Source organism: Chelonia mydas, chromosome 24 (genome assembly GCF_015237465.2).
Source record: "Chelonia mydas isolate rCheMyd1 chromosome 24, rCheMyd1.pri.v2, whole genome shotgun sequence".
Classification (NCBI taxonomy): domain Eukaryota; kingdom Metazoa; phylum Chordata; order Testudines; family Cheloniidae; genus Chelonia; species Chelonia mydas.
This window is the reverse complement of record NC_051264.2, coordinates 5,412,690-5,429,495: the sequence shown is the minus strand read 5'-3', so window position 1 is coordinate 5,429,495 and position 16,806 is coordinate 5,412,690. Positions and strand designations below refer to the sequence as shown.

General features: G+C 54.7%; 1 protein-coding gene and 1 long non-coding RNA gene across 2 annotated transcripts; one reads left to right on the top strand and one right to left on the bottom strand.

Annotated features, from left to right (window-relative positions):
- Positions 1 to 1,850: 1,850 nt before the first annotated feature.
- LOC114020553 lies at positions 1,851 to 9,312 on the bottom strand. The gene is made up of 3 exons (XM_037882781.2): positions 9,181 to 9,312; positions 5,044 to 5,451; positions 1,851 to 4,460 (listed from the first exon to the last, which is right to left on the bottom strand). The coding sequence occupies exons 1-3, from the start codon at positions 9,266 to 9,268 to the stop codon at positions 4,411 to 4,413; spliced, it is 546 nt and encodes a 181-aa protein (XP_037738709.1). The 5' UTR covers positions 9,269 to 9,312; the 3' UTR covers positions 1,851 to 4,410.
- On the top strand, positions 9,297 to 16,804 carry LOC122463780. Its single transcript, XR_006287406.1, has 2 exons — positions 9,297 to 9,430; positions 15,965 to 16,804. It is a non-coding gene; the product is annotated as an uncharacterized LOC122463780 (long non-coding RNA).
- Positions 16,805 to 16,806: the final 2 nt, after the last annotated feature.

The window sequence follows — 16,806 nt, the reverse complement described above, 5'->3', positions numbered from 1 at the left end:
TAGAGTAGCAGCATCTCTCTCTGCCTGGGTTTGATCTACGTTCATCCTGTTGCTAACAGAGCAATGTCTGAGTCCGCTCCCCCCATCAAGTGACAGCAAGATGCTGGAGAGTAGAGAATCCAACTGAGCCTGGCCTAGGTGCTGGCTCTGGGCCTGTGAGAACTGGTGTCTCAGCTGGTACAGGTTATGTCCAGATCTCAAACGAGGCACGGGTTTGCCAACCGCTCTGTTAAGCGTTATTTAGTGCTATCCTGCCTGCCGTGTCACGTGAGATGACCCAACCTCGGAGAAATAGGTGAGTTAGCAGTCACGTTGGCTTGGGTAAGGTCCTAGAGGGTTGGCCCAGTGTTTGAATCCAAACTCTATGGCTCCAGGGTGGTTGGTTGAGAGTTTCTGGTCCAGTCCATTTCTAATATAAACAGTTCTTGCCTTTATGACAAGGGATCAGTTCTGGCTCCATGCCTCCAGCTGTCTTTGGGAGGGGTTGGGGGGCTGTCTGTGATGTATTGCACACAGGCCTAGAAGTGTAAAGGGGAGCAGAGAAAGCTTTAGCATGGACGGCACTGTCCCTGTCTGGGATGAACTTGTCCCGTCCTCCCCAAGCTAATTATTTAATGGGACAACGGTCTGCTGTGTATATAAATAACAGTAATAACCTCTCATGCTATCTAGCTCTTTTCACCAAAGGAGTTCAGTGTCATTATCTCCACTTTACTGATTGGGGGGGGGGGGGGGGGCTGAGGCACAGAGAGGGGAAGTGACTTGCTCATGGTCACCCAGTAGGCCTCAAGCATTGCTGTGACAGCATGGTGCAGATGTGCTCTAGTGATGAAATCCTGTCTTCTGGTACCACTCACGCTGACTTCCCAGCAGCCAGGGTTTCACTGCAGGAGCCTGGGCGCGCTTGCACGGCACTGTAGACATGGAGTGTCTAACCTGTGGGACTTTCTGCTTCAGGACTCCAGCTGGATGATTCTTAAAAAGACAGGATTGTGTGGTGCTCGGCTCCACTGCTGGTTGCAGATCAAATCGCCCACACTTGTGCTGAGCGTTCATGAGCTTTGGAGCTGAACTTGTCACCTTTGTGATGTTTCTGTATCTACGACTCTGGGCTAAAGCAACCCCAACCTCTTGCTGCAGGGTTGCAAGCCTGAAGGAGTCAGGAATTCCACACTGCTGGTGGTTTCATCTCCCTCGGGCTGTTCCTGCAGATGAGACCAGACCAGGAGCCTGTTGCAGTTTGGATGATTTTTTTTTCCAGGCTGCTTGGAAGAACGGTGGGAAGAAACCTTTTCCTGTTGGCAAATGGGGTTTCACCAACACAACTTTCAGCAGGAAAATTTAAGCACTATCTGAGTCTGCCTAAGCTACCGTGATGCCTCCTGCCCTTGTTCTCCCTAAGGAGTCCCTGACTGGACTATGCCTCCCATGATACACTGAGCAGCATGAGACTGCAGTGGTTCATGGGAAATGTAGTCTAACCAGTGAACTGAGCCCACAGGCAAGCGTGAGTCCCAGAACTATAACTCCCATCAATCATTGCAGCCTCTCAGGAAGGCAGAGAGCTTAATATCAACCCACAACAATTAGACACTTGCAAATGGGAATTTTTTTAGAACTCTTTAGACTGGATACTGAGATAGAGGACCATTGGTCTGACCCACTATCCCCATTCTTATGTTCATGAAAAGTTTTGAGACTGTTTTTCCCCCAATTCAGCCTGGAAACAGATACAGACATACTGGACTTTCCTGCAGGATAGAAAGCCTGATTATTTTTTTAAATGTGCTCTGCTCCTTTTATACAAGAACTTCCAGGTAGTTCAAAGTGACTGAACCAAGTTACACAACTTACGAAAGTAAAAGATCCTTTATTTATTTATTTTCCCCACTGACATAATGCAAAAGCAATCCCTCCCCTACTTGTTTTCTCTTAGGCCTCCATCCAAAGCCCTCTGCAGTCAAGGGGAACTCATCTGTTGCTGACACGCGGTGTCGGATTGACCCACATCCATCATTACCCCCTCCTTTGGGAGAACCATTCACCCTTGACAAGAATGTTGCAGCTGGTGTATTGCAAGTGACGCGTGAACAAGAAAAATAAATTTGAGGCAGGGTCTAGTGGCCCAAAAAAAAAAAATCCTTTGAGGCCGTGGTAGGTGCCAATTCTCTTTCCTGCACATGAAATGCCTCTCTAAGAGGGAGGGACAGCTCTTCGTACACAACACTGGCTTGCCTACCTGGCAGCCTGCAGCTTGTGTAACACGCTTGCAAAGGAATGCATGGAAGCCTAGGTGAGGTTTTAGCCCCTAACTTTTACCAGGCAGGCTGTGAGATCAGTGTTTATAGGACAAATATTGATGTCTCTTTAAAGTGTGGTGATAGACCCAGGCCAGTTGGGTACAGCAGAGTAGTAGAAGGCAGATATACTGGCCACTGGATTAGCAGTTTTCTGTTCCCTGACTGACCAGAGCAGGGGCTGCTCCAGGCTCAGGAGAACACCTGACTCCAATTAACCTGCAAAGAGTCAGGTGAGGTCATTAAGGTAATGTGAACACCTGACTCTAATTATGGCCCTTCTGATACTATAAAAGGGCTCACTCCAGTCAGGCTGAGGAGAGCCAAGGGAGAGGAAGTGCAGCCAAAAGGCTGGTTAATGAAGACACCCTCAAGCCATCAGTAAGGGTGAAGAAGCAGGAGAGCTGTGGGGAAGTGGCCCAGGGAAATGTAGCAACTCTGGCAGTGAAAGGTCGGCTGCCAACAGCTGCTACCATTAGGGTCCCTGGGCTGGAACCTGGAGTAGAAGGCGGGCCCAGGTGCCCCCCAACCTGCCACTACAGAAACATCTCGTGGGAGGGGAAGACAGGCCCCTGTCAGGACAGGAGGCAAAACTGTTCTGGAATAAGCCCTTAGGGACAACAGAGACTGTGGGAGTTCTCTCACCAACCTCCTTGCTGGCTTATGATGAAAAGGGCTCAGCAGACTGTAACCCTGGCCCTAGAGAGAGAAGGGCTATGTGGAGGGTCGCAGTGAGCCACTGAGGCTAGCATAACCCGCCTGGAAGCGTGGGACCCACAGGGCCAAGGTCGGAGCTCAGCCAGAGTGTTTATATAAAAAAGTGGAGAGCTCTTCTTTTTAAAAGAACAGAGTTGGCTAAAACCAGCCTTTGGAAAAACAAGTGTTGGCATGATTGTAAGCAGTAGAATTTTGTTTCAATGCTTTAAGGCTGCAGCTGGTGCTTTCTGTACCCTGCAGGTTTTTCTCTAGCGCCTCTCAACCATAGGGTGGAAGCCCAGAGACACCTACCCCCAGGTAGATGGCAAAGACCAAGATTTGCAAAAGCGATAAGGGACTTCAGGGTGGGGGGAGGTGCTCATTTGAGCAGGTGCGATGGGGAACAGGGCAGCTGCATGGTTTTCCCATTCCCACAGGACCTGCAGCCTGGCACTAGTATTCGTTCACTCACAGCGCTGACGGAAACGCTTGGACAAGGCCGCTGCTGGGTGGCAATCATGTGGGTGCCCAAAGCTTCGGGAGTACGAGAAGATCACCGTTGATGGATGTAGACTGAACAGCCAGGCAGTCTTAAGGACCTAGCTAGAGATTGCATGGTACTCGATCTGCAGGGAGGCTACAGAATGTGCCGTGAGGAAGGGGAACACAGGAGAGGGAAGGCCATGACCAGCAGGAGCTGCTGCAGGGACGGAATGACAGAGGGGAAGACAGACAGGGTGGAGAGAGAGAAGCAGAGATCGTAAAAGGGATCCTGCTTTCCCATTGAATACCCAGTCTGAGACCTCTTTAAAGGGGCCTGATTTTCAGAGGGTGCCTGCTTGATCTTTTCTGACAGTGGGGGGCCTCTAAGGGGACTCAGACAACCTAAAACGCAATTTTTTAAAAAAAAATCTTAACCTGAATCCCCCCTCTGCTTCTGGCCAAATCAACCTCCTTCCCTAAATTGTCCCTGTGAAATGCACACAGACCATAACAGGCTCTGCGGTGCTGCTGTGTTCCAGCCCAGAGGTGGCTGCATTTCACTGGTGCCCTGCTCCTGTCTAGAAGAGATTGCAAAGCTGCCATTGATTCTGCTAGAATGGAGGATGGGCGGGAAGTCGAGCGCTTGGAAGGCACAAAGGGCTTAGGTGTGAATCTGGAAGGTTTCAGGGGTTCTGCTGTGGGACCCTCTAGCTTGGGTTTATTCTCCACCATTCTAAATGCTGCCCCCTGGAGCATGTTAAGGGGAAAGTGGTTAATGTCCCCCATCGCGTAGGGAGTATCGCTGGGACGCTGAATGGCGGATCGCTACTCCAGCTCGGAAGGACGTGGCGGCAGGGAGGAGAGAAGCGGGTCTGAGGCGTGGCCGGCCCCGGGGAAGAGATCAGCCCTCTGAAGAGGGGCGAGATGGACAGGGTTAGGCCAGTGCCCACTCTCCAGTCTCGGGATCCACTGCTGCATTGGTTTCTGAAAGAATGGCAACCAGGTCTGTTTAGTAACCGCCCCTCACTTTCATCTAGTGCTTTCCACCCCGAGAGCTCAAAGCCTCTTACAAAAGAGAGTCAGGATCATTAGCCCCATCTGTGTAATGAGGAAACCAGCACAAAGAGGGCACTAAAGGTCACCTAACCTGCCAGTGGAAAAGCGGGGAACAGAACCCACATCTCTCAAGTTCCAGCCACATTACTTCCCTCTAAACATCTCTAACGTCGTCAAGAGGAGTGGGGGGGGAGGGGGCGAGGGAGTGGCTGTGCTGTAATTAGACTCCTCCCACTATGCCAGACTAGCTAGTTCTTACTGCTGAAACGATCAGCAGTGAAAAAGCTAACAAGGACAATGTATGGGGTTTTTGGTCAGTAGGTGTCAGAGTTAACGACCAATTATGGGAGCAGTTCTCACCTCTCCTACAGCTAGCATTTCAGGCAACCTGCAGCCTTAGACAGTAGCCTTAAGGGCTAACCCGGGGACTAGGCTACTTGAACTGCAAGGTGGGGCTGATTGTATGGGGAAGCGGAGCCTAGGGTGTCCAAACTGGCGTGATATGACTTACCCATGCAGGAGGCCCTAGGAGATGGGGGCGCGCTGGCTGGTAGCAAAGGAACATCTGAGGAAGGTACTGCAGGTAGCAAGGCAGATGCCAAGTTGCTGTGCAAAGGCGACTCTCCCATGCTGCTTAAACACATCTGCAGATACTCCCCGGACAGCATCCCCAGCTGGCCTGCCTGGTGCTCCAGGGATGGGTGAGGGCAGGGCGCTGGGTTGCAGCTAAAGGTCTCGGCTGAAGGCACCTCCGGGGGTAGGATCTGCTCCAGCTTGGCGGCTGTCGGCCTGGCTTCTGCAATGTCCTCCTGGGAGGACTCCATGCTTTCTTGCGGGGGCAGCTGGGAGGGGACACTGGAGACCAAGTTAATGGAGGCCCAGCGCCCCACCAGCTTCTGGGATGGGTCCAGCCTGCTATCTAAGGAGAGGGAGAGCGAGAGACCAGCATTGGAAAATGAGGGCGATAGCCGCATTATCTTTTTGATAAGCATCATGTGTACCTCAGTTTACCTGCTTACTATTATTCTGTGTGACTGTGTGGCATGAAATTAAAGGCGGCTGCTAGCAGGGAAGCAAGCAGGAAACAGAACAAGGAGGGAGACAGAGAATACCAAGGGTCCTTAAGAAATCAATGGGGGAGCTACTAATTGGGAAATACCCACCTGGCCAGTTTCAGCCAGGCTAGCAGGTTTATTTTTCTCAGGCCCAAGCCTAGGGTCAAAGGGACACTAACCTATTAAAGACCCCCAACTAGAGAGGAACGGGAGGGGTTAGCAGCTGCTCTGGGGAGAGAGAAGGAGGTTCAAATCAGGACTCCTGGGTTCCATGCCTGGCAGGGGGGCAAAGGGAGACAGGACCTGTGGGTATCCCTACCTCTGAGAAGCAGGGTGGACGAGTGGTTAGAGAAAGGGGGGCGCTAGAAGTTAGGATGCCTGTGTGGTTATTTGCATTGCAGTAATATCTAAAGGCCCCGCCCCACGGTGGTAGGTGCTGCACAGACACATAAAAAAAAGACCATTCCTGCCTCAAAAAGCTTGTGAGCCGAGTTCTGTTCCTGTCCTTAGAGATAGTGGGGTCTAGGGGTTAGAGCATGGGACTGGGAGGCGGGACTCTTGGATTCTATTCCTGCCCCTGGGAGGGAGCAGGATATACTAATCAGAGCAGTGGGGCCTGGGGGTCAGGACTCCTGGGCTCTATTCTTCTCTCTGTAAAGGGATTTAGGGTTTAGTTAATTCAGATTCAGGTAGGGCTGGGGTCAGCACCCTTTCAGAAGTGGTGTGCCGAGTCTTCATCTAGTCACTCTAATTTAAGCTTTCGCGTGCCAGTAATACATTTTAACATTTTTAGAAGGTCTCTTTCTATAGGTCTATAATATATAACTAACCTATTGTCGTATGTAAAGTAAATAAGGTTTTTAAAATGTTTAAGAAGCTTCATTTAAAATGAAATTACAGTGCAGAGCCCCCCTGGACCGGTGGCCAGGACCTGGGCAGTGCGAATGCCACTGACATTCAGCTCATGTGCCTACCCCTGAGGTAGGGTATGAATTTAAAGTGTAAACAGCTATTCCTGAGTAACTCCATGTGTGGGCAAGTCCCTCCTCAGCAGAGCAGTGGGGACCGAGAGGTAGGACGCCTGGGTTCTGCTCGCAGCTCTGCCACTGACTTGCTGTATGGCCTTGGGTAAGCTGCTTCCCCCGTGCCTTGGTTTCCCCCTCTGTACAATGGGGAGAATGATACTGACCTAGCCCTGGGAGGTGAGGCCTTGTTCACTAACGTTTGAGATCTCCGCATGAAGGGCAAGAATAGGAGCTGGTTTGTGTTTGTTTGTGACCTAGGCCCTGATTCCCGGGGACCCTGGGTGCTCCCAGCTCATGTGGGGGAGATGCTGAGCGCCTTCTGAAAATCATGCCATAGGGCATATACCAGATCTATTTTATTACGGGCCCAATCCTGTCAGGGGCTGGGCCTCTTCGACTCCCCCCTGGAGCACAAGGATCTTCAGTGCCACACTCAGGGCTGGATCCAAAGCCCACCTGGGTCCCAGGGGGAGCCTTTCCAGTGATTTTCGTGGGCGTTGGATTGGATCTTTGGTGCCATGGGAATAATAGCAGGCAAAGAGACAGAGGTGTAGGTCAATATTGACCCAAGCTCCAGCCAGACCAATGCAGTGGGAGTTGCAGCTGAATACAGTTTCCCCATTATCCGTGAAACAATTAGTGCTGTTAGTCACTCACTACTCCAGTTGTGAGAGAAGGCCTTCCACACACACACACACCCCGCCCCACATCTCCTCCCTCCACCCACAGAGACCTCCCTCTCTCCTGCTCCACCTCAACACAGAGGCTAAAACACAGCCAGTTTCGGGTGCTCACCTCCCCTGTACACCTCTCGGCCAAATTCAGGGGGTGCAAGGTGGTCCCAGAAGGGGTGTGACTGAGGGGCATTTGGGATGTGTAATTTACAAGCGGAACTGACCGAGCAGGCAAAACAATTAACACAAGTGGGGACAAATGAAATAGCCTCCGCAACACCTTTCAGTTTGGATCACAGGCACCATAGTCCACAAATCCATCCCCTCCCCCACAACACACACAACCAGGCCCCAACCTGGGAACCTCCTTCCCCACAGGACAGGAAGTGTCCGTTTCATCATAGGGAAGAACCTTCTACTGCTGAAGCCAGAGGTCTGACTCTTTTGAGCGTATTTGGTATGGATGGGAGAAGTCTTAGGAAGAGGGTCCCCTGGGGCTGGCAGGGATGGGACGAGGCCATGAGGTCCCCTGGAGGAGGGTTCCTGGGGCTGGCAGGCAGGGGAGGAAGGTTCCCTGGGGCTAGCAGGGTGGATCTCCTACAGATGGCACGCACGGGACAAAGGTCCCCTCTTGGGCTAGTTGGGGGGCTGTCCCTGGGGCTGGCAGGGGTGGGACCAAGGTTGCTTGGCCTGTGGGGGTCACTGGGACGTGTGGGGGGAGGACTAGGGCCCCTGGGGCTGGCAGGGGGTCCAGGGTCACTGGAGCAGGGTCCTCTGGGGCTGGCAGGGAGAGGGGGTGGGTCCTGGGTCATTGGGGCTGACAAGAGAGCCCTCAGTGCTGGTGTGGGTGGGACCAGTGTCACTGGGGCTGGCAGAGGTGGGAGCGGGGTTGCTGGGTCCTTGGGGGCTAGCAGGGGGGTCCCCTGGGACAGGCAGGGGTGGGGGCAGGGTGCCTCGGGTGGGAGGTAGGAGATGGGAGCAGGGTCTTCTGGGGCAGGCGGGGGGGGGGTCCCTTGGGCTGGCAGGGGTGGGACCGGGGTCGGTAGGGCAGGCAGGAGACAGGAGCAGGGTCCCCTGGGGCTGGCGTAGGTGCAAGTGGGGTCGCTGGGGCTGGCGGGGGAGGGACCAGGGGCTGTGAGGCAGCAAGGAGACGGGAGCAGGGTCCCTGGGGCTGGCAGGGTGCGTCCCCTTGGGCTGGCAGGGGAAGAAGGTTCCCTGAGGCTAGCAGGGTGGATCTCTGGGGCTGGCGGGGGTGGGACCGGCGTCCCTTGGGCGGGCTGGCAGCGGTGGGATCGGGGTCACTGGTGCTGGTGGGGGAGGGACCGGGGTCACTGGGGCTGGCATGGGAGAGTCCCTGGCGCTGGTGGGGGTGGGACCAGGGTCCCCTTGGGCTGGCAAAGGTGGGATCCGGGTCCCTGTGGCAGGCAGGAGACGCGAGCGGGGTCCCCTGGGGCTGGCAGGGCTGGGAGCAGGGTCCCCTGGGGGTGGGAGCAGGGTCGGTGGGGCAGGCAGGGCTGGGATCGGGGTCGCTGGGGCTGGCAGGGCTGGGAGCAGGGTCCCCTGGGGGTGGGAGCAGGGTCGGTGGGGCAGGCAGGAGACGGGATCGGGGTCCCCTGGGGGTGGGAGCAGGGTCGGTGGGGCAGGCAGGAGTCGGGAGCAGGGTCCCCTGGGGGTGGGAGCAGGGTCGGTGGGGCAAGCAGGAGACGGGATCGGGGTCCCTTGGGGCTGGCAGGGCTGGGATCGGGGTCCCCTGGGGCTGGCGGGGGCGGGACCGGGACCCCTGGGAGGAGACGAGCCCCCGCAGGCGGCCCCTGGCTCAGCACCCGGCCTCCGGCAGCCGTCCCGGGGGCGCCGCCCGCCGGAGCCCGCCCCTCTCCCCGCTGCGGCTCCTTACCGCGGGGGCCGGGGCTCCGGGCCGCCTTCCGGAGGGCGCTGCGGAGCGGACACGGCTTCCTGCGGCCGGGCCCTCGCTCGGCGGCCATGGCCCGCCCGCGGCTCCGGCGGCGGCAGCTCCCGGGGACGCCGGGGAGGGGATTGGGAACTGCCGGGCCGCTCCCCGCCGGCGGGCCACAGCCCCGGGCGCGGGTGGAGCCGGGCTAGGGGGTTGAGGTGCGGATCGGTTTGGAAGGCGGCGGCGGGCAAAGGTGCGTTCACACCCACACGCCAGACTCTGATCTCAGGCGGGGGTCATTCTGGAGTCCCTCGTCCCAGTGACCCCCACAGGCCAAGCAACCTTGGTCCCACCCCTGCCAGCCCTAGGGACAGCCCCCCAACCAGCCCAAGAGGGGACCTTTGTCCCGTGCGATCCACCCTGCTAGCCCCAGGGAACCTTCCTCCCCTGCCTGCCAGCCCCAGGGACCCTCCTCCAGGGGACCCTCATGGCCTCCTCCCATCCCTGCCAGCCCCAGGGGACCCTCTTAATCAATAAAGTCAGGGTCAAGCTGATCTCAGCTAGGCTGAAAGGAAAGGAGGACTTGTGGCACCTCAGAGACTAACCAATTTATTTGAGCATAAGCTTTCGTGAGCTACAGCTCACTTCATCGGATGCAACAGCTAGGCTGGTGTCAATCTGGATTTACTCCACTTAATCAGTGGATCTGTGATGCTGGTGTAAATCTGAAGGCACGCCACTTAATAGTCAGGGCCAGGCTCTGATCTCTGTTACACTGAGGGTAAATCTAGAGTCATTCCACTTAATCAGTGAAGCCGGGGCCACACTGATCTCAGTTATGATGGTGGAAAACTGGAGTCGCTCCACTTTAATCAACGACCGTAGGACCAGAATTGGATCTGTTACACTGGTGAGTGACTCCGTTGAAGTCAGTGCAGTGACTGGCTTTACAACGGATTATACTCGAAAATTAGGTCAGTTTAACAGAGGGCATGGCTACTCTTGCAGATGTAGAGCGCTTTGAGTTAAACCCGCCTTCGGAGAGCGCAGTCAGGAAAGCGCTGCAGTCCGTCCACACTGACAGGAACAAGCGCACGGGCGTGGCCACTTTCACAGCACTTGCAGCGGCACTGGGAGCAGTGCATTGTGGGCAGCTATCCCACAGAGCCCCTCTTCCCATTCTGGCGCTGTGGCTTGTGGGAAGGGGGCAGGGGGCATTCTGGGTCCTATCCCAACGCCCCGTGATGCATCAGTTCGCATCCCAGCAATCCCTGTGCTTCCGTCCACATTTGGCGCCATCTTTCAACGGTTTTTGCACTGCGCGCCCTGTCTTCCCTTTCGGTCTGCGGGGATGGAGCCCGAACTGCTGGGGAGTCTGCTGACGAGTCTCGCCGGCACGTCACGTTCGGCTGTTGAGTTATCCCTTATGATCCAAAGTGACAGTGAGGGCTCCGACGACGATATCGACTCGAGTAACGCATGCGACACGAGTTTGCTTGGGGCATTCACGGACATGCTCACCACTGTGGAACGCCGCTTTTGGGCTCGGGAAACAAGCACTGAGCGGTGGAATCACATCGTCATGCAAGTCTGGGATGACGAGCAGCAGCTGCAGGACTTTCAGATGAGAAAAGCCACTTTCGTGGGACTGTGTGAGGAGCTCGCCCCCACCCTGCGGCGCAAGGACACGAGATTGAGAGCTGCCCTGACGGGGGAGAAGCGGGTGGCTATTGCAATCTGGAAGCTGGCAACTCCAGACAGCTACCGATCCGTCGCTAACCAGTTTGGAGTAGGAAAGTCGACTGCTGGAATCGTGTTGATGCAAGTTTGCAGGGCCATTAATTGCATTCTGCTCAGAAGAACCGTGACTCTGGGTAACGTGCATGACATCGTGGATGGCTTTGCGCAAATGGTTTCCCTAACTGCAAAGGGGTGATAGATAGCACGCATATTCCAATTCTGGCACCAGCCCACCTAGCCTCCGAGTACGTTAATCGGAAGGGGTATTTCTCTATGGTTCTCCAGGTGCCTGTGGATCACCGCGGGCATTTCATTGACATTAACGCAGGCTGGCCTGGAAAGGTGCATGACGCACGCATCTTTCGGAACACTGACCTGTTCAGGAAGCTGCAAGCCGGGACTTTTTTCCTGGGCCAGAAGATCACCGTAGGGGAAGTTGAAATGCCCATTGTGATCCTTGGAGACCCCGCTTCCCCTTTAATGCCGTGGCGCATGAAACCCTACACAGAGAGCCTTGATAGCAGCAAGGAGGGGTTCAACAACAGGCTGAGGCGGTGCAGAATGACTGTGGAGTGTGCTTTTGGCCGTTTAAAGGGCCGCTGGTGCTCTCTCTATGGGAAGCTGGACCTGGCCGATGACAGCATCCCCGCGGTTATATCTGCATGCTGTACCCTCCGTAACATTTGTGAAGGGAAGGGTGAATGATTCACTCAGGCATGGAACTCAGAGGTTCAACACCTGGAGGCTGAATTTGAACAGCCAGAGAGCAGGGCTATTAGAGGGGCCCAGGGCGGGGCTGCAAGGATTAGGGATGCCTTGAGGGAGCAATTTGCAGCTGAAAGCCACCAGTAATATCTGGTGCCCTGCATGGGAGTGAAGTGCCGTGGTTCCCATGTTAGTAGGAATCTGTGTTTGCTACGCTGACTTGCAGTGCCTGTTTCTTTCCTGGGCGGAGGTATCTTTTACTTTATGCAATAAAGAATGTTTTCAAAGCCAAAAAATCCATTTATTGAAAAGAAAATTCATGTATTGAAAAGAAACACAACTGCTTGGGAAACACAAAGGGCAAGGGGGTGGGGTGGGGAACGGTACAGTCACAGGTTTGCGTCTGTCCTGTTCTCATACTCAGCCTTCCTGTCGGGAGTGGTGTGCAATGAGTGCTGCAGTTCAGGATGGCTCTACTGCATGGTGACGGGGGTTGAGTGCAGCGGGTCGGGGTCGTAGTTTTCAGGGCTGGGTGGTGAAGCTCCAGGTGTTGGAGGCAGCTGGTGGTGGTAAGAACCCGGAAGTTGGGGAAAGTGGGTTGCAGGTGACATGGGGGCACAAGGGAAAGAGTTTTGGGACAAGGGCTGCGGGGGGGGTCAGGCACGGTAGTGTTCCGGCGGCATGGCTACGAGCGCCTGGATCGAGTCCGCTTGGTGCGCCATGATGCTTGTCAGCCGCTCCGTGCTTTGCTGCCGGAGCACCGCGCTTTTGTGCCGGCGCTCCTCATTCTGCTGGCGGATCCTCCTTTCACGGTCCCGCCACTTCTGCACTTTTCGATTTTCATTACTTGCGTGCTGCATTACTTCATGCAACGTGCCTTCCTTGCTTCTACGTGGCCTCTTTCTGATTCTTTGGAGTCTTTCGGCTGGTGATAACACGGACGGCTGAGAGCTCAAGGTTGCATCTATAAAGGCAAAATGCAACACTTCACAGAAGCGGCATTGTTCACACCAGACAGAGCAATGATTCCCCCGTACTTAAGAACAAGCACAGTCTACACAATAGCATAATTTGCCCGTCCCAAGGTGAGCGCAGATAACCCACGGGAGCCCCAAAATGGTGAATAAGCTCAGGGTCAAGGGGGACTGATTCTTTCATGGCTGTACTGTCCTCTGCGCCTTGGGGAGAGCCAACAGCAGCAGGGGGCCCCTACACTGAACTCTGTCCCCCCATTTTCCACAGGAGTTCGTCCTGGAAGAGATCTCGCTGCTGAGGGTGACCAGGGAAGGAAGGGAGGATCTTCTACTGCAATGCAGCTTCTGCCCTGGCCCATATGCAGCTTGCCTGTGTGCAGCAATGGTCCCCCCGCCCCTCCCGGCACAGTGGCGCGGACATGTTAGCCTGACTGGGACAAGGAACACAGCGGTTCTCCCGAGAAACCTGCGCAAGCGCACTGCCCAAGTTCTCGATGAGACCTTTGAGGAGACCACAGGCCGATTGCCGCGATGTGAGAGAGCACCTCAATGCCCTATTCCGCATCTAGGCAGGCATGCGGCCCTAACCCTCCTCGCCCCAAGAGCCCGCACCGAGTAACTTCCTTCCCAAAATAAAAGCCGCTTACCAGGAACCTCCTCTGGTGTTTGTCCTTCCCCAAGCACTGGCCACCGCGACTGGCTACCTTCCTCCTGGCTTGAGAACAGCTCCGGGCTGCATGAATCTAGGAATTCTGGGGTGTCTTCTTCCGCCTCAGCACCCTCGCTCCTGCTTTGCTCCTCCTCCTCCTCCTGCCTTGTTGCACTGGGCTCTGAAGTGTCCAGGGTGGTACTCGGAGTGGAGGTGGGGTCGCCCCCAAGTATCGTATCCAGCTCTTTGTAGAAACGGCAGGTCGCGGGGGCAACACCGGAGCAGCTGTTTGCCTCCCAGGCTTTGCAGTAGGCATTCCGCAGCTCCTTCACTTTAACCCTGCACTGCAGTGCGTCCCGGTCATGGCCCCTTTCCAGCATGTCCCTTGATATCTGCCCGAAGGTATCGTAATTCCTGTGGCTGGAGCGCAGCTGGGACTGGGCAGCTTCCTCCCCGCAAACACTGATGAGGTCCAGCACCTCGCCATTGCTCCATCCTGGGGCTCGCCTGGCGCGTGGCGGCATGGTCACCTGGAAAGATTCGCTGAGAGCACTCCACGCCCGGCTGAGCAAACAGGAAGGGGATTTTCAAAATTCCCGGAGAATCTGAAAGGCAGGTCTGACGGTTGGTCACGTGAGGGCAGGGCAGTAGAGTTCAAAGTGATGACCAATGTGGCTAGAACAGGCATTGTGGGACACTTCTGGAGGCCGATCAGAGCGCGCTCACAGTCCAGGGCGTCCACACTGGTGTTGCGGCGCTCCAGCGGGGGCGCAGCAAGTGTTACTCCACGCGCCAAGGTGGAGTGCCAGGAGCGGACCAGCCGCGGAGTCAGAGCGCTCTACGTGCCTTGCCAGTGTGGACGGGGGTGAGCTAGTGCGCTCCTTTAACGCGCTGTAACTCACAAGTGTAGCCAAGCCCACAGTGAAGCTGGCACATGTCCCCATGTCGACCACGCTAGGTTGATGCAGGAACCCTTCCTGTTGGCGTAGGGTAGGTACGTGCTGCAGCAGCGCCGTGGTCGTGTTTCAAGTGTACACAAGCCCTGAGATCAGAATCTGACCCCCTGCTTTTTCATGTGCCTGGAGAGCACCACCACCGTCTGCAGTGCGGCATAAATAGATAACCACCGCAAACCTCCCGCACAGTATTAAGCTGATGGTACCTTTAACACAAGCCAAAGGAGGGACAGTTCCCCTCTTGCTCCCCCAGCATCTTCCTTATTGTCTAGCTCTTGCCCATGCTGGCGCTAGGGCTTGATGAGTAAATAAGAGACATGTTGGGAAATAGCCCTCAGGCGTAGAGGCTGTGATGAGGAAGGATGGGCTGGTGGTTAAGATGCGGGTCTGGGAGTTGGGAGAGCTCGGGTCTGCCACTGACTTCCTGCTCTATGACCTTGGGTGAGTCACATAATCGCTCCAAGCCTCAGTTTCCCCATCTATAACATGAGGGCAGTAGCACTGCCCTGTGTTGTGAGGATAACTACACTGAAGATGGCGAGGTGCTCAGATATTCCAGGGATGTGGGCCACCGAAGTACTTAAGGTAGACAGGAATGGCAGGAGTTCCAGGAAAAAAGGGATGAGGAACCCTGAGTGATCCGTACAATCCTCTTGACACACCCAACCAAAGGTGTAAAAATAGGAATTTCCCCATAATTACTTGCCCCACCAGCAAAGAGACACAAGCTCCAGCCCAGGGCCCTTGTGCATGCGCACACACACAGACATAGAGTTTCTTCCGCGTTGCTTGGCTCACCCAGATCTAACCAGTTACGGGAACAAAAGCTGAGCTGCATCACAGATCAAGAGTCATTGTGTCAAAAACAGGCCCTGGCCAGTTCAGCCGGAATTTTGCAGTTGTTTGGGCTAGCTCAGAATTATTCCTTGTCTAAGCTTGTAACCGCGGGAGATGGGAGAACTACTGGCAAGGGTGTGAAGAGGGTAAACACGGAGGATGGAGGTCGGTTAGGGGGATCCAAGAGGGTGTAAACAGGGGGAAAAGGGAGTTAAGAAAAGGAACTGGTTGTCATTATTTTGTATGTTATAGTAGTGCTGAAGGTTCACAACGGAAATCGTGGCTGCATTGTGCTGGGAACTGTACGTACACCTAGTGAAAGGGAGCCCCTACCTCAAAAAACCCACAGCCTAAATAGACAAGGCAAAGGCTTGGGAAACTGAGGCCTACAGAGGGGAAGTGACTTACCAAGGTCACACAGGAAGGCTATAGCAGTCTGCAGAACCGGGAAGTGAACCCTCATTGTCTGACTCCTACTCCTCTGATGAGGAAAAACATCTCCATGGTGAGGCCTCTTAGGGTGTGGAATGGTCTCCAAAGGGCACTGGGGGAGCATTGCGTGGGACGCTCAAGACTGATGGATGTATTACACTGGGTTGGGGGATGGACTAGCTGGGTCCGAACAGGTGTTTTCCATATCTGGGCTGCCTTTCAGATTTGGAAAATGCAGGGTCACCTCGTAGGAGGATTCTCCACCCAAACTTCTCCTGGTCTTATTATTTGTATTGCAGTAGCACCTCAGGACCCATCATGGAGCAAGAGCCCATGGTGCTCTGTACAAACTGAACCAAAGGCCGGTCCCTGCCCCCAAAGAATAACACTCGTCTCCCTCACCAGACATGGTCTGGCTATTGCATTCTCCACAGATGCAACTCCACTTTGTCCTAGATCTCTGATTCCATTGTCACCTTCCTTATCTCCTTCAGCTCCAGACGTACTGGGAATTCACCTCCAAGCCTACGCTTCTGGCCTCTTCCCACGCTCCCTCTGCTGCCTCTGGCCTTTGGAATGTTACCAGAATCCAGACCAGCCTCAACCCAGCCTCTGCCGAAAGTCTCATTCGTGACATAATCACTTCTCATCTCACTTATTGCAATCCATCTTTAATAGCCTTCCATCCCTGCTTCGTCGTGCTGCGACTGGCATGCTCCGTCACTGCAGGAAGTTGGGCCGTTTCATCACCATCCTCCATTGATCTGCCTTGGCTTCCTGTCCATCTCTTGCTCCAGTTTAGAATGAGATTTCCTGGCTTTCAAAACTCTTCGGATTCACTTCACCCCTCCTCTCTGGCCCCGAATACAACCACTCCCTCTGCTTCTCTGATTTCCATCCAGCTTCTCCAATTCACTCTTCCAAGACCCATCCACCTACTTCCCCAATCCATGCCTCCAACATCCATTCAGATAAGAATTTTGACCCAACCTCATCTCTTACCAAAAACCACCAAAGCATTCTGTTTGTTTTTTAAGACTGGTGCTGAGCATCTACCCTCAGAAAATTAGGCCCCTTTTGTGGTGTATCAAAAACAGTGCTGAAATTACAAACTATCACTTTAAGTGAAAGGGTTTTCCTGGGTTTGCTTGCAGGCTAGAGGGGTCTTGAGAGAAGTGTTTGAGCAGAGGAGCTGGTAAAGAACCAGCTTAAAGTAAGGTGGGGTGAGCTGTTCCTCGCTGCCTTAAGGAGCAGCCTGCTTTGTCTCTCTCTGTTTTTGTGTGTTATTGTTCTGAATTCTAAGCTATAAAGTAGTGTTACGTTGCAACCTTTCAGC

Coding starts and splice junctions, on each gene's coding strand:
- LOC114020553 (XM_037882781.2), bottom strand. CDS start 9,268: ATGGCCGCCGAGCGAGGGCCCGGCCGCAGGAAGCCGTGTCCGCTCCGC. Junction 5,452..9,180: donor CCGGAGCCCCGGCCCCCGCG/GTAAGGAGCCGC, acceptor CCCTCTCCTTAG/ATAGCAGGCTGGACCCATCC. Junction 4,461..5,043: donor TCCTAGGGCCTCCTGCATGG/GTAAGTCATATC, acceptor CCATTCTTTCAG/AAACCAATGCAGCAGTGGAT.